The sequence below is a fragment of the Trichomycterus rosablanca genome, chromosome 3 (assembly GCF_030014385.1).
Source record: "Trichomycterus rosablanca isolate fTriRos1 chromosome 3, fTriRos1.hap1, whole genome shotgun sequence".
NCBI lineage: Eukaryota > Metazoa > Chordata > Actinopteri > Siluriformes > Trichomycteridae > Trichomycterus > Trichomycterus rosablanca.
This window is the reverse complement of record NC_085990.1, coordinates 21,056,412-21,079,119: the sequence shown is the minus strand read 5'-3', so window position 1 is coordinate 21,079,119 and position 22,708 is coordinate 21,056,412. Positions and strand designations below refer to the sequence as shown.

General features: G+C 39.4%; 1 protein-coding gene and 1 long non-coding RNA gene across 3 annotated transcripts in view; one reads left to right on the top strand and one right to left on the bottom strand.

Annotated features, from left to right (window-relative positions):
- LOC134309761 (uncharacterized) overlaps positions 1–16,632 on the bottom strand; it is a 24,903-nt gene extending 8,271 nt beyond the window's left edge. Inside the window, exons 1-2 of one of the 2 annotated variants that reach the window (XR_010011213.1) lie at positions 16,522–16,632; positions 1,085–1,322 (exon numbers count right to left, since the gene is read on the bottom strand). This is a non-coding gene — a long non-coding RNA (uncharacterized LOC134309761). Of the gene's footprint in view, positions 1–1,084; positions 1,323–9,838; positions 10,048–16,521 lie in introns of those variants that run through there. The other variant, XR_010011214.1, reaches the window with a different exon arrangement.
- Positions 9,577–22,708, top strand: tomm40 (translocase of outer mitochondrial membrane 40 homolog (yeast)). The gene is made up of 10 exons (XM_062991021.1): positions 9,577–9,646; positions 11,634–11,845; positions 15,526–15,593; positions 16,549–16,641; positions 16,860–16,961; positions 17,648–17,753; positions 18,924–19,046; positions 20,266–20,342; positions 20,526–20,628; positions 20,926–22,708. Exons 2-10 carry the CDS (start codon positions 11,635–11,637, stop codon positions 21,063–21,065), a joined length of 1,023 nt encoding a protein of 340 aa, XP_062847091.1. The 5' UTR covers positions 9,577–9,646; position 11,634; the 3' UTR covers positions 21,066–22,708.

Here is a 22,708-nt window from a genome sequence, read left to right as displayed (position 1 = left end):
TGCAGAAAAGTGTCAACCTTGAAAGGACATGAAAGAACTAATAACCTTGGATATCAATTGTTTCTGTTTTACTATGTACAAGTCATCTCTGCTAGCAAACTACTAAGCTAGTTATACAACCTGCTTTTAAGCTAGAAATGCAGGAAACTGTTAATTGCAACTTAATTTAGGATTTATGTATTTGTTTCCTGATCCCTGCAGAGACGTTACATTGGCCCCTATTTCCTTCCGTGGACTTCCTATGGGCTATAATCTATTCCTGTAAACTATTCTTGTTTTCCATTTTTTAGATTGTTCAATTCATAAGGTATTTCTTGCCCTATGTAACTGTACTACTAGTTTTGTTCTCCAACTCAGTTAATTTGTTGATTGATCATTTGTGAATGACATTTGTGTATAAGCTGTTTTTTCATTATTATTTACTAGAATACACAGCTTCTCTTGGTTATGACTGATATTATGGTAAATACAGTCCATAGAACAAATCAAAATGAACTAAAAGAAGCATTTGAATCAAGTCAAGTATTTAATTATTAACGTGACAGAATATAAGACCATCTATAAGATGATGAAGCTCAGTTTAGTCCAATGTAAGTAAAGAAAATACAAATTTTCAGCCACAGTGCATAGGTGAGGCAATTCTTTGTTAGAAAATCTACTGTTACACCAGCTGTCACTCTGACTAAATTGCAGATGTCATTGGCAGTGACTTAAGGCTATGTTTATGGGTCAGTCATGTCCACAGTTACATAAAAGGGACTTTATATAAACCCAATTCAGAAAAGGTTAAGGCAGCAGAAAAATGTATAAACCTCCTGAAAAATAGGGACATTTTGTAAAATACACTAACAACAAGAGGATGTAATTTGTTAATTCTCTTGAATCTTTATTTAACTGACAAAAGCACCATGGCCACTATATTTTGTAATTTAAAACAAATTTAGACTTTGATGCCAATAACACAAAACATTGGGACAGAGGCATGTTTACCACTGTTACATCACCCTTCCCATTAATTAATTTTTAATCATTTGGGAACTGAGAATAATAATTGGTTGCAGATTTAGAATACATGATCCACTACCTTTCTGTGGGAACTCAGTCAAGGCACTTTCTGGCCATCACAACAGTCCTGGACATCTAGAGCTGGCAGCATGACAATTCCTTTCCAGAGCAGGACTCACGTTTGGACCACACTGGATGTCAGCTGGGACAGTGGGGTGCTGCTTGTTTTTTTCCAGTCCACATCTTGTTCTGGCTTTCCTATCTTTATTCCTTTTTAAGAACTTTGTTGTTTTAGGCGCTCTGAGCAGCTTGTCATACTGTGAGAGAGAGGTGCAAAATGTACCTTTGAGACTGAAGTTTGTGACTAAATTGCCATAGTATTCCACGTCGTGGAGTTTAACAGAACATTAGTGACAATGTCTATATCCTATCAATTAAAGCAACAAAAGCCAATACCAAGCATCTTTGAGGCCATGCATATGCAACTCATGTTTTAGCTCTTTTTCTCAGGTTAATACTGTAGCTGCCATGCAATAGGAACGACTTAGCTAGTTGATGAAAACTAGAGAAAACACAAAATAATGAGAAAAACAAGTGAAAATATATGATAGGATTAAGTACATTTGTGCCAAATATAATGCCGTGATAAACATACAAAACTTCTCATTGATCCTGTTTAAGCAGCTTTAAAAAGAAAATTACATTAACAGTGTTTATAATTCTCTCCTTATTGGCTTAGGCCATACAGTCAAGCTTTCTACATACAGTCATACTAAAAAAAGTCTTGAAACTTCCACTAAGATTGCAAAAAGAAAAAAAAAATCCCACTAGGGAAATAATTACTAGGAAGATTGATGAGTATGTGTTAAAACCAGTAATGGAACATAACTCCAGTGATGAGTGAGAGTCACTTGACTGATGTGCAGTTAATGAACTACTGCAAACTGAATTGTACTTTTTTAAAGCTTGTTTGTAATAATAAAGAATAATTCGTTCAATAATCATTCCATATGTAAATAGTAACTAAATACTTTGAATCTGATTTGCTGTCGTATGCACATGCTTGAACAAAAATAAGGCAAAATGACAATGTTATTTATTTTACTACTACAGTACATCCATGTGACCTTAAACATGACACTGTATGAAATTTGATGAGAGGAAGGGATTACTGTCTACATTTCTGAAATTCAGTAACAGCTGAATATGTTTAGCACTGACCTAGTAAACCTGTTTAAATATATGGAAAGCTTTGGCTTGCTTGGGGACTAGCCTATGAGTTTACCTGGCAACAATTCTTTTAATTCCCCTCAACCAAGACTCTGTCAGCCAGATTGCAGCAGTTAACATCACTGTACTGTTTGAACAATTAAAATAATCTTTAACCAGTGCTCTGGTTATAATTAAAGTTCTCTTTAAAAAACACTAATGTGGAGGAGAAATTGTAAAGACCTAGAGCTTTAGTGGCATGCTATGAGCCTTGCCCACTGTATTATATCTCCAGACAGTGAGTGATATCATCAAGTTCATACTATATATCTTTATTAATTTATGACTTCAGGGCTACTCCCATATCACTAATAAGTGGTGCCCTAAAGTACTAACCCTAATCTACGTTCAGTTTTGTTACATAATGCTTCATAGCACCTAAATGTTGCTTTCTGCAAAATGTATATATAATAATAACAATTGCAGCCTATATATAAGTTTAAACAAATGCACAACCTACTAAAAGACTCATTCCCCTAAATCATTTGCATTAATAATCTTAAAACCGCATTTTATATAGCCTTATACCAATTCTTGGCCCTTTGTGATACCGCTACAGAAAATTTCATTCATGAATCTTTAGTAATCATTTTGTATTTGTACTGATTCAGTGTGTATTCACCACCTCCCAGCTTCACATTTCAGTGTTATTTTTGTTTTAGTTTTCTGAATTAGTTTTATAAATACTTTTAATTATTGTTTCCATGTTATTTTTTCATCAATTGCTCCATCCTGAAATATCTTCAGGAATACTTAGGATAGGGTACCCATCACAGGGCTTCGGCCATCCCTCCCCATGCCAGACATAGCCAATCATGTCTGTTTAGATGCCCAGCTGGCTAACAGCACTGCTGAAATTCGAATCTGCTTCTCAGCAGTCTTAAGATATTGTAATAGACCACTGTGTTACCTGAGCACTATTTTTGGTTCTTATTGGTTGGTTGGTTTGGTTCTTACAGTTACTTACACACTCACACCTTCAAGCACATTGATCTCTGCATGGTTTTAATAGGTGGGAGGAAACCTGAATACCCAGAGAAAACAAATGCAGGCAAAGGGAGAACATGTAAAACTTCTTACTAACAGTCACCAGAAGCATGATTCAAACCAGGATCTCAAGAACCATGTTGCACCCACTCTAGCTGCACCACTGTGCCACCCATATACAGTGTATCACAAAAGTGAGTACACCCCTCACATTTCTGCAGATATTTAAGTATATCTTTTCATGGGACAACACTGACAAAATGACACTTTGACACAATGAAAAGTAGTCTGTGTGCAGCTTATATAACAGTGTAAATTTATTCTTCCCTCAAAATAACTCAATATACAGCCATTAATGTCTAAACCACCGGCAACAAAAGTGAGTACACCCCTAAGAGACTACACCCCTAAATGTCCAAATTGAGCACTGCTTGTCATTTTCCCTCCAAAATGTCATGTGATTTGTTAGTGTTACTAGGTCTCAGGTGTGCATAGGGAGCAGGTGTGTTCAATTTAGTAGTACAGCTCTCACACTCTCTCATACTGGTCACTGAAAGTTCCAACATGGCACCTCATGGCAAAGAACTCTCTGAGGATCTTAAAAGACGAATTGTTGCGCTACATGAAGATGGCCAAGGCTACAAGAAGATTGCCAACACCCTGAAACTGAGCTGCAGCACAGTGGCCAAGATCATCCAGCGTTTTAAAAGAGCAGGGTCCACTCAGAACAGACCTCGCGTCGGTCGTCCAAAGAAGCTGAGTTCACGTGCTCAGCGTCACATCCAACTGCTGTCTTTGAAAGATAGGCGCAGAAGTGCTGTCAGCATTGCTGCAGAGATTGAAAAGGTGGGGGGTCAGCCTGTCAGTGCTCAGACCATACGCCGCACACTACATCAAATTGGTCTGCATGGCTGTCACCCCAGAAAGAAGCCTCTTCTGAAGTCTCTACACAAGAAAGCCCGCAAACAGTTTGCTGAAGACATGTCAACAAAGGACATGGATTACTGGAACCATGTCCTATAATCTGATGAGACCAAGATTAATTTGTTTGGTTCAGATGGTCTCAAGCATGTGTGGCGGCAATCAGGTGAGGAGTACAAAGATAAGTGTGTCATGCCTACAGTCAAGCATGGTGGTGGGAATGCCATGGTCTGGGGCTGCATGAGTGCAGCAGGTGTTGGGGAGTTACATTTCATTGAGGGACACATGAACTCCAATAAGTACTGTGAAATACTGAAGCAGAGCATAATCCCCTCCCTCCGGAAAATGGGTCGCAGGGCAGTGTTCCAGCATGATAATGACCCCAAACACACCTCTAAGACGACCACTGCTTTATTGAAGAGGCTGAGGGTAAAGGTGATGGACTGGCCAAGCATGTCTCCAGACCTAAACCCAATAGAACATCTTTGGGGCATCCTCAAGCGGAAGGTGGAGGAGTGCAAAGTCTCGAATATCCGCCAGCTCCGTGATGTCGTCATGGAGGAGTGGAAAAGCATTCCAGTGGCAACCTGTGAAGCTCTGGTAAACTCCATGCACAGGAGAGTTAAGGCAGTTCTGGGAAATAATGGTGGCCACACAAAATATTGACACTTCAGGAACTTTAACTAAGGGGTGTACTCACTTTTGTTGCCGGTGGTTTAGACATTAATGGCTGTATATTGAGTTATTTTGAGGGAAGAATAAATTTACACTGTTATATAAGCTGCACACAGACTACTTTTCATTGTGTCAAAGTGTCATTTTGTCAGTGTTGTCCCATGAAAAGATATACTTAAAAATCTGCAGAAATGTGAGGGGTGTACTCACTTTTGTGATACACTGTATGTATTTTCATTTACATTTACATCTACATTTTTGGCATTTAGCAGATGCTCTTATCCAGAGTGACTTACAGTGCTTTCACAGTAAACTTTTCCCTACTCTAGTTTAAGTAGATAACAGTCCTGTATGCAAATCTGCTGAAACCCTATTTTTAAAACCATTTTTTAAAATAAGATGCTATAGAAGTAAGTACATTTTATTGCTCTGCATAAGTGCTAAGTAAAGAGGTTGGTCTTTAATCCTTTTTTAAAGACAGTGAGAGACTCAGATGTTCAAACAGACAGGGGAATTCTAATCCAATCATTCCAATATTTCAATCATTACTGGTAAAATTAGATTAGATAATAGATATAATTTTATTATTGTGGATTTTGGTTTTTGGTTACTATACTTTGTCTAAAGCTTTAGCAATAAAGGTGATACTTGTGGCTAACATGCTGGCAATTAACACTGGTCAGTGAATTTGTTTCTATTAAGACTCTTTTTAAAGTAGCCTAATGAGACATATTATTTGTAATGGGACATATACAGTGTATCACGAAAGTGAGTACACCCCTCACATTTCTGCAAATATTTCATTATATCTTTTCATGGGACAACACTATAGACATGAAACTTGGATATAACTTAGAGTAGTCAGTGTACAGCTTGTATAGCAGTGTAGATTTACTGTCTTCTGAAAATAACTCAACACACAGCCATTAATGTCTAAATAGCTGGCAACATAAGTGAGTACACCCCACAGTGAACATGTCCAAATTGTGCCCAAATGTGTCGTTGTCCCTCCCTGGTGTCATGTGTCAAGGTCCCAGGTGTAAATGGGGAGCAGGGCTGTTAAATTTGGTGTTTTGGGTACAATTCTCTCATACTGGCCACTGGATATTCAACATGGCACCTCATGGCAAAGAACTCTCTGAGGATGTGAGAAATAGAATTGTTGCTCTCCACAAAGATGGCCTGGGCTATAAGAAGATTGCTAACACCCTGAAACTGAGCTACAGCATGGTGGCCAAGGTCATACAGCGGTTTTCCAGGACAGGTTCCACTCGGAACAGGCTTCGCCAGGGTCGACCAAAGAAGTTGAGTCCACGTGTTCGGCGTCATATCCAGAGGTTGGCTTTAAAAAATAGACACATGAGTGCTGCCAGCATTGCTGCAGAGGTTGAAGACGTGGGAGGTCAGCCTGTCAGTGCTCAGACCATACGCCGCACACTGCATCAACTCGGTCTGCATGGTCGTCATTTCAGAAGGAAGCTGACGCACAAGAAAGCCAGCAAACAGTTTGCTGAAGACAAGCAGTCCAAGAACATGGATTACTGGAATGCCCTGTGGTCTGACGAGACCAAGATAAACTTGTTTGGCTCAGATGGTGTCCAGCATGTGTGGCGGCGCCCTGGTGAGAAGTACCAAGACAACTGTATCTTGCCTACAGTCAAGCATGGTGGTGGTAGCATCATGGTCTTGGGCTGCATGAGTGTTGCTGGCACTGGGGAGCTGCGGTTCATTGAGGGAAACATGAATTCCAACATGTACTGTGACATTCTGAAACAGAGCATGATCCCCTCCCTTCGAAAACTGGGCCTCATGGCAGTTTTCCAACAGGATAACGACCCCAAACACAACCTCCAAGATGACAACTGCCTTGCTGAGGAAGCTGAAGGTAAAGGTGATGGACTAAACCCAATTGAGCACCTGTGGCGCATCCTCAAGTGGAAGGTGGAGGAGTTTAAGGTGTCTAACATCCACCAGCTCCGTGATGTCATCACGGAGGAGTGGAAGAGGATTCCAGTAGCAACCTGTGCAGCTCTGGTGAATTCCATGCCCAGGAGGGTTAAGGCAGTGATAATAATGGTGGTCACACAAAATATTGACACTTTAGGCACAATTTGGACATGTTCACTGTGGGGTGTACTCACTTATGTTGCCAGCTATTTAGACATTAATGGCTGTGTGTTGAGTTATTTTCAGAAGACAGTAAATCTACACTGCTATACAAGTTGTACACTGACTACTCTTAGTTATATCCAAGTTTCATGTCTATAGTGTTGTCCCATGAAAAGATATAATGAAATATTTGCAGAAATGTGAGGGGTGTACTCACTTTCGTGATACACTGTACATGAGACATATTTTTAGTATACTGTTTCTGTGGTTCTTTTTATTTTATTTTATCCAGCTAAGAAAATCGATGATGAGCAATGAGCACCATGAGCAAATTAAACACTGTCTTATATAAAGGTTAAGACAAAAAGGCGTCTTAGATATACTGTATTTAAAACACACAAAGCTACTGCCATCTTGTGGTGAGCACAGCGAAGTAAAAGACCTTGACTGCTTTGCCTCAGAGGTTTTTTTTGGCAGAGGTTAGCTACGTGGGAGGAAACCAGAGTGGCAAAAGAAATACAAAGTAAGGATGTTATGCCAACTCCACACACACAGGAAGAAATATTTAGGATTAAAATTAAATAAGACTGTTATCAAGTGCTTGATGTAGGTCTCAGTCATCGTGGTTACTTGGATCCTATAAGGGTCAGTGACTGAATTAGTAATTGAACTGAAATAGAATTGAATGTTGAATTCCAACACAGGTCTATCTTATTTTATTTAATAAGTTACTGATTAAGTGACTTGAACAAATTTAGCAAGGAAACATCACTATGCATTAGGACCACCTACACTGATCAGCCATAACATTAAAACCACCTCCTTGTGTCTACACTCACTGTCTATTTTCTCAGCTCCACTTACCATATAGAAGCACTTTGTAGTTCTACAATTACTGACTGTGGTCCATCTATTTCTCTACATACTTTTTTAGCCCGATTTCACCCTGTTCTTTAATGGTCAGGACCCCCACAGAGCAATTATTATTTAGGTGGTGGATGATTCTCAGCACTGCAGTGACACTGACATGGTGGTGGTGTGTTAGTGTGTGTTGTGCTGGTATGAGTGGATCAGACACAGCAGCACTGCTGGAGTTTTTAAACACAGTGTTCACTTACTGTCCACTCTATTAGACACTCCTACCTAGTTGGTTCACTTTGTAGATGTAAAGTCAGAGACGATCGCCCATCTATTGCTGCTGTTTGAGTTGGTCATCTTCTAGACCTTCATCAGTGGCCACAGGATGCTGCCTACAGGGCGCTGTTGGCTGGATATTTTTGGTTGGTGGACTATTCTCAGTCCAGCAGTGACAGTGAGGTGTTTAAAAACTCAATCAGCCCCGCTGTGTCTTATCCACTCATACAGCACAACACACACTAATACACCACCACCATGTCATTGTCACTGCAGTGCTGAGAATGACCCACCACCCAAATAATACCTACCTAGAGTCCGAACCATTAAAGAACAGCATAAAAGGGGGCTAAAAAGCATGCAGAGAAACAGATGGACTACAGTCAGTAATTGTAGAACTACACAGTTCTTCTATATGGTAAGTGGAGCTGATAAAATGGACAGTGAGTGAAGAAACAAGGAGGTGGTCATAATGTTATGCTTGGTCAGTGTATGTGGCAAAACAGTATTAGTGGTACCTCAAAATAAACTGAAAATTAAAAATAACTATTGACCATGACAAAATATTTTTAAATTTTCAACAACAGTGGTTTATAGGAACAACAAGGCTACAATAAAACTAAGTGAAAATGACTCTCCACTGACCGGAATGATCGCCAGCTAATTTAAACTCCTTTAGGGCAATAGTAGCGCATTGGTTAAGTAATCAGATGGTTGCTGGTTCAAGTCCCACCACAGCCTAGTTACCACTGAAGAGTCTTTAACCCTTAATTGCTTAATTTGATCAGAATTGTAAGTTGCTTTGGATAAAAGCTTTTGCTAAATGCTACAAATATATTTGAAATGTCACTTAACAACCGTGGGATGACACAAAGTGTCAAAAATGACAAATGGCAAATGCCAGCTGAGGTAAAGTGCACAGTAAGGGAAATTCACAACAGACTTCTAGTGACAGGGCTAAAAAGCTCTTCAAAAATCAGGAATGTGATCAGGAATGTGAAAACAAATGGTCAAAGGCCATCTTACAAAACCTTACTGCTTTAAGTTTTGTAAAAGTTGACATAAGGTCATTCAACAGAAATGTGAAAGACTGGTGGAGAGCATGCCAGGACGCATGTGTGATGTGATTGAAAATCAGGGTGACTTATTTCTAAGTTAAAACATTAGTATTGTGTTCTTTAAAATATGAACATGTTTAAAGTTTAATAAGATCATTCTGTAGTGGTCTCTTAATTCATTTCCCCAGAGCACGTCCGTTTAACAGACTTGAACTGGAGACGTCAAACATACCGATAGACGCAGCGCTGTTATTACGTCGCTCACTGACATCGGATTCTTACCTATTACCTCTAAAGAGAACTCCACTAGAAACCAATAGTTATACAGTCATAGTGCGTTTTATCCAATTATCTTACAGTATTGGTCCCATGTATCCAATCATCTTACGGGATGTACAACGTAGGCGGGCCAAGACGTTAGTCTTGTAGGTTGTCCCATACATCCTACCGGTGCTTCATAGCCATATAACTGGACTGCATTGCACAACGTGAGTACTACACGAGGCCACACTAAATATCAACGTTATACTTATTACTAAGCTGTACGTGTTTGTTGTTGTTATTGCCATTTTAGTTCAGTTTAGAGACGCTTACAGATAATAAAAAGCTTCAAGAAACAGCTACAGTCAGTTCAGGAGCAAAGTGTTAGCATGTTGGCTAACATTAGCATGTTAACGTACCTGAAATGTGCAGTAACTCCCACTGTATGTCTTAATTTTCCTTTTAAACCAGAATAGCCTTTAATTGTATTTTGAATTGACGAGACCGTTGTAAATACAATCTGTTTACTGCTAATATTGCTGTTTTTGTAATCTTGCGGTAGCATCGGTTGATAATTCGAAACTAGCTCCAATGCTGACCTAGGTCAAGGGCCAGTTTCAAATGGGGGAATTTGTAAAACATAGTGCACTACATAGTGTTGAAGATCCTGATATGTGCCATATACAGGGCGCTTATATAAGGAACGATAATCCGTATGGAATAATGTGCTTCTTGTTGGTTACTTGGAAAATTTTATCTATCATGCATGTATGTCAAACTGTAATATTGATGTACAAACAGAAAGATTTACTTTACAAAACACACAAACAAAATAACTGAGCAGTTGTATTGTATGTGTATTGTTATTGCTATTAATAATATTGTTATTAAAACTTTCATTTTTTGTCTGTTTTCCTTAAAGTATTTAAACTATAGAAAGATAGAAAGAAAGAAAGATATCCTTTATTTGTCATATATACATATACAGATGTACAGTACAATGAAATTCTTTCTTCGCATATCCCAGCTGGTGTTGGAAGCTGGGGTCAGAGCGCAGGGTCAGCCAACTTACGGCGCCCCTGGAGCAGACAGGGTTAAGGGCCTTGCTCAAGGACCCAACAGTGGCTACATAGCAGAGCCAGGATTTGAACCGCCAATCTTCCGGTTGATAGCCCAAAGCCCTACCCACTAGGCTACCACAGGCCCCATATAGCTAGGCTTCATCTAATTGATAATTTTAATTGAATTGAATACAAAGTGTTGTAATTCATTCCATTAAAGTTGTTTTTTTTAGTTGTTTTATAGGACTGGACTGTTTTAAGCCCTTATTATGCCACAAGGGTATTCTCTAGGATTATTCATCTGTCTAATGACCTTGAATAACCCTCACTTTGTAAAAATGCAGCTAGCTGGTTTCAAGTGTTTGAAGAAAGCATCTTAGCCTTCAAAAATGTAACCTGTAAGCATTCTGCATTTAGGAAAAATGCTTTTCTCAAAAAACACTGCAGTTATCAGTGATTGTTTATTTTTTTCTATAATAGCATTTTAATTAAATGCAGCGCTGTGGCAGCAACACTGATTCAGAAAACTATTCTTGCTTCAGTCGCTGTTTGCAATACATTTCTCAGAATCACTGAATGCAATGCAGTAACACAACACAACACACTCAGGATGCCAGTCCATCGCGGGGCCTTGGCCACCCATCTCAGACAAAGCCAATAATGTCTGTATGTGGACGCCTGACCTGCCCATAGCACCGCTGGGGATTCAAACCTGTATCCCAGCAGTAGTGGGTTAGCGTAATTTAACACTGTATGCACTCGAGTACTCTTTAGTACATAAAATTGTACATTTTCTTACACCTGCCAATAGGTGGATTGACTGCTTAAAACTGTCTCAATGTGAGTAAGCGAATGGAGAGTGAGTTGCCGTGCCTTGTTCACAGCTGCAAACTCTTAGATAATGCAATGCAACCTGAGTGGAATACACACTAGAATAAAAATATTTCTGTTTCAGTCTAAAACACATCTTCCTTTACATCCAGTCCTATACTACATTTAGATCCATACTATATTTCTAACTGCATTTATTTAGATGTTATAACTTGTATTGTTGTAAACAAATGCTTTACTTGGGCTACTAATTTTAATTCTACACTTTCTTTGTGGATTTGTTTACATTGCCTCAATCTAATAAAACTTTTTTTTATCTCAGCATGGGCAGTGTGTTGGCTGCCAGTTCCCCAAACCCCCCTGCTTCAAGCAGCGGAGGCTCCCAAGCGGGTTCTGGCCTAGTGAATGTGCCTCCAGGGTTTACCATGCCCATGGTACCGTCATCCCTGGCGACCCCTACCCAGCCTGGCACAGAAACAGAGGCATCTCTTCCGAACCCGGGCACATTTGAAGAGTGTCATCGGAAATGCAAAGGTACTGAGGAGGCATTGATTCCTTGAGCAGTTGTAAAACAGACCTTTTTTTATTTTTATATATACAGCGTGGGCCATTTATATGGATACACCTAAATAAAATGGGAATGGTTGGTGATATTAACTTCCTGTTTGTGGCACATTAGTATATGGGAGGGGGAAAACTTTTCAAGATGGGTGGTGACCATGGCGGCCATTTTGAAGTCGGACATTTTGGATCCAACTTTATTTTTTTCAATGGGAAGAGGGTCATGTGACACATCAAACTTATTGAGAATTTCACAAGAAAAACAATGGTGTGCTTGGTTTTAACGTAACTTTATTCTTTCATGAGTTATTTACAAGCTTCTCTTTGTTTACAGCCATTGACATGTCGCAGAGGTTAACACGTGAGGAGCGGATAGAAATTGTGTTGATGTCTGGTGAACGCAGTACCCGGGTCATTGCAGCAGATTTCAATGCAAGACACCCTACGAGACCACCCATCTCCCATGCTACAGATAGCAAACTGCTTGCCAAGTTTTGTGAAACTGGTTCAGTGTTGGCTTTGCCAAAATGTGGACGCATGAAAACTGTCACTAATGAAGAAACATCAGTGGCTGTCCTAGCTTCATTCAGCAAGAGCCCACAGCGTGTAGCACTCGCCGCATGTCACTGGAGAGTGGCATCAGTCGAACATCCCTTCGGCGGATATTAGCTACTCACAAATGACACCCTTACAAACTCCAGCTGCTGCAGCATCTCAACGAGGATGACCCAGATCGGCGCACTGAATTTGCAGAATGGGCAAAACAAAAATTGGAACAGGACCCTCAGTTTACACAGAACATTTTGTTCAGTGATGAGGCAAACTTTTATGTGAATGGTGAAGTTAACAAACAAAACCACCGCTATTGGTCTGACACTAACCCACATTGGATAGATCCCTCCAAGACTGTTGGAACACAAAAATTGATGGTATGGTGTGGTATATGGGGTACAAAGATAGTGGGGCCATTCTTCATCAATGGAAACCTCAAGGCCACTGGATATTTGAAATTGCTACATGATGATGTGTTTCCCTCTTTATGCACTGAAGCTGGCACGTTCCCTGAGTTTTTCCAGCAAGATGGTGCACCACCACATTATGGGTGTCAGGTCCGAGCATTCCTAGATGAACAGTTTCCTGGAAAGTGGATTGGTCGTCGTGGGCCAGTTGAATGGCCCCCAAGGTCTCCCGATCTGACCCCCTTAGATTTTATTTTTGGGGTCATCTGAAGGCAATTGTCTATGCTGTGAAGATACGAGATGTGCAGCACCTGAAACTACGGATACTGGAAGCCTGTGCTAGCATTTCTTCTACGGTGTTGCTATCAGTGTGTGAAGAGTGGGAGAAGAGGGTTGCATTGACAATCCAACACAATGGGCAGCACTTTGAACACATTTTATAAGTGGTCAGAAACTTGTAAATAACTCATGAAACTATAAAGTTACGTTAAAACCAAGCACACCATTGTTTTTCTTGTGAAATTCTCAATAAGTTTGATGTGTCACATGACCCTCTTCCCATTGAAAAAACTAAAGTTGGATCCAAAATGGCCGACTTCAAAATGGCCGCCATGGTCACCACCCATCTTGAAAAGTTTTCCCCCTCCCATATAATAATGTGCCACAAACAGGAAGTTAATATCACCAACCATTCCCATTTTATTTAGGTGTATCCATATAAATGGCCCACCCTGTATATATATTTTTTTATACACTTTATGACCAAAATTATGTGGACACTTCCAGCCACGCCTTTTGGTAAAAGGCATATACAGTGGGGTCAAAAAGTATTTAGTCAGCCACTGATTGTGCAGGTTCTCCTACTTAGAAAGATGAGAGAGGTCTGTAATTTTCATCATAGGTACACTTCAACTATGAGAGACAAAATGAGAAAAAAAAATCCAGGATTTTTTAAGAATTTATTTGTAAATTATGGTAGAAAATAAGTATTTGGTCAATAACAAACAAGCAAGATTTCTGGCTCTCACAGACCTGTAACTTCTTCTTTAAGAAGCTCTTCTGTCCTCCACTCGTTACCTGTATTAATGGCACCTGTTTGACCTCGTTATCTGTATAAAAGACACCTGTCCACAGCCTCAAACAGTCAGACTCCAAACTCAACCATGGCCAAGACCAAAGAGCTGTCGAAGGACACCAGGAAGAAAATTGTAGACCTGCATCAGGCTGGGAAGAGTGAATCTACAATAGGCAATAAATCAACTGTGGGAGCAATTGTAAGAAAATGGAAGACATACAAGACCATTGATAATCTCCCTTGGGGTTAATATCTCATCCCGTGGGGTCAAAATGATCACGAGAACGGTGAGCAAAAATCCCAGAACTACACGGAGGGACCTGATGAATGACCTGCAGAGAGCTGGGACCAAAGTAACAAAGGCTACCCTCAGTATACACACTACGCCGAGAGGGACTCAAATCCTGCAGCGCCAGGCGTGTCCCCCTGCTTAAGCCAGTACATGTCCAGGCCCGTCTGAAGTTTGCCAGAGAGCATATGGATGATCCAGAAGGGGATTGGGAGAATATCATGTGGTCAGATGAAACCAAAATTGAACTTTTTGGTGAAAACTCAACTCGTCGTGTTTGGAGGAAGAAGAACCCAAGAACACCATACCTACTGTGAAGCATGGGGGTGGAAACATCATGCTTTGGGGCTGTTTTTCTGCAAAGGGGACAGGACGACTGATCCGTATTAAGGGAAGAATGAACGGGGCCATGTATCATGAGATTTTAAGCCAAAACCTCCTTCCATCAGTGAGAGCATTGAAGATGGAACGTGGCTGGGTCTTCCAGCATGACAATGATCCCAAACACACCACTCGGGCAACGAAGGAGTGGCTCCGTAAAAAGCATTTCAAGGTCCTGGAGTTGCCTAGCCAGTCTCCAGACCTCAACCCCATAGAAAATGTGTGGAGTCCGTGTTGCCCAGCGACAGCCCCAAAACATCACTGCTCTAGAGGAGATCTGCATGGAGGAATGGGCCAAAATACCAGCTACAGTGTGTGCAAACCTGGTGAAGACTTACAGGAAACGTTTGACCTCTGTCATTGGCAACAAAGGTTATGTTACAAAGTATTGAGTTGAACTTTTGTTATTGACCAAATACTTATTTTCCACCATAATTTACAAATAAATTCTTTAAAAATCCTACAATGTGATTTCCTGGATTTTTTTTTCTCATTTTGTCTCTCATAGTTGAAGTGTACCTATGATGAAAATTACAGAACTCTCTCATCTTTCTAAGTAGGAGAACTTGCACAATCAGTGGCTGACTAAATACTTTTTGGCCCCACTGTAAATTACATTAAAAGAAGCTTATGCTTATATACTTCCAACTCTGTGGCACCATCTAGAAAAAGATCCTTTCTTGTTTCAGCCCCAAAAAGAGTTTGCTTGTAGAGTTTGGTGTTGGGGAACTCCTGTACAGTGCCCTGATTGAATAAATGCTTTTGAATGAATGAGCACAAAATTCTCTACAGAAGAGTGGAGGTTTTTAAAGCTGCAAAGGCTAGGGGGATTTTACAGTCAGTGTGTCCACATATGTTTGGCCACTTAGTGTAAAAATAATTTTTTTTAACCTTTGTTTAAAGGCACTCAATTCTAACATTAATGGCATGTTGTTTTTCTGACCTTCAGAGTTGTTTCCAGTGCAAATGGAGGGTGTGCGTCTGGTAGTCAACAAAGGCTTAAGTAATCATTTCCAGGTCAGTAGTAATTCCTTCTTGTTTTGGTTATAAACCTTTAAAGACCAGACATGTTCCTCTGAAAATGTATATTACTGTGGTTTTATTAGTTCTCATTTAGCACTGGTTTGAAGTATTACTTTAAAATCATAGAACTAGTGTTGGCCTAGTAAGTAGATTACCAATCAGAAGGTTGTGGGTTTGAATACCGGCTCTGCCCAACAGCCACTGCTGGGCCCTTGAGCAAGGCCCATAACCCTCTAGGCTCCAGGAGGTGCCAAACAAGCTTGGATGTGCGGAAAAATAATTTTATTGTACTGTACTGATGATTACATGTGTTCTAGTCAAGTGTTTTGTGCAAGTGATCTTAGTTTCCTCCAACTAGCTTCCCAGTTTGGATTAAAAAACACAATCACAGTCCAAAAACACTTAAAATCCAGTATTTGTCCCTGGCTCATTGTTTTGATTATCGCTCTCAGTTAAAAATATAATTTTCATTCATTTCCATCTAATGATGCCTGATTTGAACTGAGAGAGGAGTAGTGAGAGTTCAGACTGTTGATCTTAAACTCACCCCCCTCACCTTCCTAGGTGCACAAATTCATTTTGAGAAAGTGCTGCCAATTTTTAAAATAAAAAAATGCATCATTATCATATATGTTATTTAAATTATAAATGACAGGACTGGTTAACATTAAAATAACAAATGGAAGCTGTATACTGTTGTGAATAAGTGGTTTTGCCACTATGTTTTTCGGATACTCTGCTGTCATAGAAGAGTCTTTTTTTCAATAGCACAAAAACACTGACCAACAAAGCTTAAAACTATTCTTAAAGTAACACAGTACCTGAAATATTTTCCAATAACAACACTAAGAACGAATATTATCAGCACATACCTAGTAAACACTGAGCATGTATCATGATGCATAAAAAAAAGAAAACTTACACTCATTCTTCAAATTTGTTCTTACAGGTTAGCCACACAATCACGCTTAGCACTGTTGGAGAATCTGGTTACAGGTTTGCATCCACGTATGTCGGGAGTAAACAGACAGGACCTGCTGAGGTGAACTTTATATTTTATCAATTAACATCTTTAGAGAAAGTTTTCATTCCATTTACACAAAATAAAAGTGACTTTTTTATTTTAAACATCATTTCATTCATTAGTAATCTGTGTTTAAATGAAAGAACAATTTTAAACTGTCAATCAAATCCAGATTGCTCATAATGTAGAAAATATTCAGAATAAAGGAGTAATTGTTGTGTATGTTGTGTTTTTAGTCATTTCCAGTAATAGTTGGTGACATGGACAACACAGGCAGCCTTAATGCACAGGTCATCCATCAGCTCACCACGCATGTACGCTCCAAAGTGGCTTTGCAGGTACGTACTGCTTATCCGGAGCAAGGCATCACTACAACAGCAGCAAGATAACCAGTTTTAACTAATTGTGTGTCATGCATTGTATATTAATGTTGTACTTTGGTTTTAATTTTCACATTAACATTTCCACATTTTGTACTTACTGTCCTCAATAAGTGTTAGCATCATTTTATCCTACAAGCTCCCATTGATCTGCATTCAAGGTTCTCAAAATGTAGAGGGATGCTTATTATAATATATTACTATTATACTATAATACTATTATACTATAATACTATTATATTATTGTTGCATTACTGAAGCATTTTTTTAATCACAATGCTGTCCTGGCAGGATCATGATTTGAAATATCTATAGTCTGTCATGATCAAGTGCGACAGTAAAATGGACAAAAACTTGATAATGAATGAATCTACTTGGCTGCTCTCATTAGGTGTTGCCACAGTGGCTCATTCATCTGTGCAGTTTTTATGCCAACTCTTGTAATTATCCGGGCTAAGGACTGGCACTAGGGGTGCATTGAAGTGTGCTGAGAACAGCTTAGCTTAGGTAATGGCATGTACCTTCTGTATTTGTGAGCCCAGCCCAGGATTCAAACTCAGTCTCTACAAATATTTGAGAAAACAGACTTTAATAATGCAGAAGTTCAGGTTTTCACTTAATGGAGAATTTGTGTTTTGTTATAGACACAGCAACACAAATTTGTGAATTGGCAGTGTGATGCAGAATACCGGGGAGATGACTTCACTGCTGCTGTAACTCTCGGCAATCCAGATGTCCTTGTTGGATCTGGTATTTGTCCACTTTAATTCTAATTCAAATGAAGTACTTGATCCAATAAAACTGTAAAAGTGTATTTGACTGATTCCAACTAGTTTAATCAGACCAAAGCATGTAGGAATAGACAGAAGGCTCTTAGTTAAGATTCCACCCTTGCCTTTTTGTTCTGGATCTAGGTGTGTTTGAATACATAGTTCTGTAAGCTTGGGCATATGTGAGAACAATTTTCAAGCTTGTGGGCACTACTGGGTACTGATCTCTGGTGTACCTGAAAGTAAAGGCCTGGTTGTTTCTTTAGGTGTGCTTGGGTGTAGACTTGAAGTTTTGCACTGCATGAATTTTATTTGCTTCTGGGGTGGGTACACCTATCTGCCAAGAACATTCATTGCTATTTTATTAGCTACACCTATCTTACATATAGACTATGTGGGGATACACTTACTAAGTATAGCCTATCTTTTACTCTGTACACTGTCACTCATGTACACCATTTATCAATGAAAAAGCACTCTCATAACTAAAGTAATAATGACATGATATTGTGTTGTACTTGTGTAATCCTAGTCTCTAACTGTACACCTACAACGAGTGCTAACATGATACCAAAAAAGAGGCCAGTAGGTTTAAATAGTATTTAAAACCATGTCATTACCATGTAAGTGGGGTGGCACGGTGGCTAAGTGGGTAGCACTGTCGCCTCACAGCAAGAAGGTCCTGGGTTCGATTCCCAGGTGGGGCGGTTTGGGTCCTTTCTGTGTGGAGTTTGCATGTTCTTCCCGTGTCTGCGTGGGTTTACTCCGGGTGCTCCGGTTTCCTCCCACAGTCTAAAATCATGCAAGTGAGGTAAATTGGAGATACTAAATTGTCCATGATTGTGTTCGATATAACCTTGAGTTAAACTGATGAACCTTGTGTAATGAGTAACTACCGTTCCTGTCATGAATGTAACCAAAGTGTAAAAACATTACGTTAAAATTCTAATAAACAAACAAACAAACCATGTTAGTGCCACTGCACCACCGAGCATTTTAAAAATATCACTAACTTATGCCTAGACATTACAGATACAGCGAAAAACATTTTAGTATTTTAAAAATACCACGCTTCTGATGCCTATGTGAGGATATGTGTGAATTGACATGAAGATAACTGGAAATTAAACTTTAACTTTTTGTCTGCTAGGTATTTTAGTGGCTCATTACCTTCAGTCTCTGACGCCTGCCTTGGCACTGGGTGGTGAGCTGGTATACCACAGAAGACCTGGAGAGGAGGGCACGGTTACCTCTTTTGTGGGAAAATACACAGGTGAGATTGTGGGACCATGTCAACAAAATATACATGTACACTGTGCAACAAACCTAAGTAAGGTACTTTCCTGCAAATTTGTGCTCAGTTAGTTTTTTTCAATTAAACATATTGGAAAAAGGGCACTCGGATGGCACAACGGTCTATTATGCTAGCCCACCACTGCTGAGATCCATGCAGTGCTGTCAGCCAGCTGTGCGTCTACACAGACATGATTGGCTCTGTCTATAAGGGGATCGCTGAAACCCTGTGATAAATTGGTGCCCTGTTGTATTCAGGGTCTAGCCCTGGTTTGACAAGTTTGAAATGAAGAAACTCCAGTGTCCTGAACAGAATCTTGATCTCAACCCTATGGAACCTTTAGGATGAATTAGAAAACTGATTGCTGGGCAGGCTTTCTTGTCAACATTAGTGCCTGACCTCATAAATGCTCCGGATGTTTGGATGGAAATAAATTCCCACAGACACATATTGTCCAGAACCTTGTGGAAGGCCTTCTTAGAAACATGGAGGCTGTGTTAGCCTTGTTTAAAAAAAAAAAAAAACTACTAGTTTCTAATAAGCAGCTGTGATTCCAGTTGCATCCTATCAATATAAATCAGAGAGTGCAGTTACATGCACTGAATAAACCTGGGCTAAAATCCAGCTGGTTTCATTCATGCTGTTGTAAGGGGTCGTCACAGCAGATCACTTCTCCATCTTGCCCTGTATTTTCTAAAAATCAGAGAGCATCCATACTTTGATTTCAGTTATTGGAGTATGCAAATTTACATGGCCTCCTAAATATCTGCAGTGTTTGGTAGAGTCTGATTCAGTGTGCATGCAAACAGTGAAGCATGTGCCAGTGTAAACGAGCAAGGGTCAGGGTTACCAAATGTAAACTGCAGCTTAAAATCCCACATCCCTTTAAATCAACCCTGAAATGGAGTTTTCACAAACTCCTTCCAGCCCAATGCAGGGATTTTTTTCTTTACATTTCATAAAAATAGCAGAAGTCCAGAAAATCACTGTAGTTTGTTTTAAAATGCTTATAAATCATTTTTAGGACATAGTGCAAATTATGTTATAAATGTCAGTTTGAAAATTGCAGGTCTTACCACACACATTGATGGCTGTTAGCATAGTCAATTTTTTTTCAACATTCACTACCAATGCTTTTACACAGTATAACACAAGTCTACTCAGATTAATTGCTAATATGCTGGATTTTCCTTCTTAGGCAGCAACTATGTGGCTACACTGACTCTTGGAGGTGCTGGTGCACACGCATCATACTACCACAAAGCCAATGATCAGGTAGCATTTGGTCCTATTTCATTTTTCTCACTAAGCAGTGGAATAGGAAATAAAATGTCTTACATTCAGCTAATTAAATGTATTTCTACACTGTGTGTAGTTCATTGCTGTTAGTAAGGTTAATAGGCTTTATGTAACCAATAAAAGTTCCACCATCTGATTCTTGTACATCTTTTTCTGCAGTTGCAAGTTGGAGTAGAGTTTGAAGCTAGCACGCGCATGCAAGAAACAAGTGTGACGTTCGGCTATCAGATGGACCTGCCCAAAGCAAATCTTCAGTTTAAAGGTGCTGATTAAGATAAACACTGTAAACTGTTCTGCCCTGGGAAAAGAGGCCAGTATTGCTGCAGCTTTGTATACTTTAATCAGTTGCATCAGTTGAAGCTTGTGCCTGATCGGCATGAAAAATCTGCAGAAATCACACCACACAACCACATGTGGATACAATTGAGCACTAGGGGATTATTGTATGGCAGCATGGTAATAAATGGGTCAAAAATGATATAGTTTAAGTTGTACAATTTATGTCTTTATATGTTAGGCAAAATAAGTGTTAATAAAAATCCTTTATTTCATCATGCAGGTTCAATAGACAGCAACTGGGTGGTAGGTGCTACTCTGGAGAAGAAGCTGCTCCCCCTGCCGCTGTCTCTGGCTCTGGGCGCCTTCCTGAACCATCGTAAAAACAAATTTCAGTGTGGTTTTGGAGTCACCATTGGTTAGATTCACAGCAGGAGCCGTGAATCTCAGCAGATCTGCATCAAAAGCAGACTTGAACTGGTGCAGAGAGACAGGGGGACATGGACCAACAGCCAAACGGACTCATTCTCCCAAAAGCACTGCGGTTAAAGCTCACATGGGTGTACAGACTATTTACTATAAATCAGGCAAAAGTGACAAGCAGCTTGTATTTGCCAATCCACATCATGTGAAAGAAACAGTTCATAATCAAGAAAACATTAAAACATTTGGAGGAAAAAACAGTTTCCTGTTTACTGCTAACGTGGTGCATCCAGATTCCCTGGAGATGCCTTTTGTCATGTATGTTTATGGCTTCTTTTTGTTAGACTGTTCATTTATGGATGAAAAACATTTAAATCTGTCAGCCTTCGTAAACAAACAGGGATATAATTAGCACCCATATGGCCATTGGATTTATTTTTAAACTTTACTCTGGGGATGTCCTGTTCTGATGTATAAGCATCTGTCAAAAATGCCAGATTGGTATCTGATTTTACATTTCTTGCAATTTCATATCATACCTTTTAACAAGACACAGATGATACATACAGCTGTTTGTATTAGTAACAACTAATACTTTGATCTCGTGATCATATTAAAAATAATCCTGGAGCAGGACATCCTTAAATTTTTTAGCCTGATAGTTTAAACTTAGTTCAGGTGCACAAAATAGCTGAATACGCAGGTCCAGTGTGTCACAGGTTACTGTACTACAATGCAATTACAGTTTCCGTGTCCCTTTGTCTCTGACCAAAGAAAACTGTCATGCTGGGTTTGGGCAGACAGAAGATGACCATCTTGTACATTTTAATTTAGGCCTTGGGCCAAGTTTTAATGCTGGGTTCATATTCATTAATGATCAAGTATTTCCCCAACACCAGTCCCCCCCCCCTCCAGTTCACACAATAAAGTGTTAAAAAGACCTTGCTGTTATGTTGAAAAATTCTGAGGTGGGACAGACTAGGTCAAGATAACTGCTTTGAACATAAAACCATATATTTTAGAATTCATGTTTCATGAAACGTTAAAAGCTGTAAACTTCGTATTTTAATTTGTGTTGCTTTTTTACCACGTTGCTTTAGACATGCTGGCAACTGCTGAACAGGTGCAGTTTACACATTTCAGTCTACAAATTATGAACTTATTAGCAAGGTAACAAGTTAAAGTCCAGTGTGTATCTGGTGAAGCAGTAATGTAAAAACCTTATTTTAGTAATCAAGAAAAAAATGCTTCCAAAACGGCTGGAATTTTTATCATGGCCATCACGCAAGACATGATTTAGACCTTTAGGGGGCAGGATGCAAGTTTTCTAAAGCAGCTAGTCATTTTTTGTTGTTGTTATGAAAATGAATTTATGCATTTGTCCGGATCATGTGGCGCACACAGCCAATCATTTCTTTCAGAAAGTTTTAACAAATTAAGACTTTAAAGTGTAAGTGTTTGAGAATACTGTGCATCATATCTGAAGAGAAAGCTCAAGTTTGATTGTCTAAATATTGTTTTACTTCAGTAGTGTTGATTTTCTGATGCCTTGATTTCACACCTTAGTGACCAGAGAAAGAGTACTCATGGCTGTTGTGACGAAGTGATTATTTTAAAGTGACATTAAACTGAATGAAACAGAA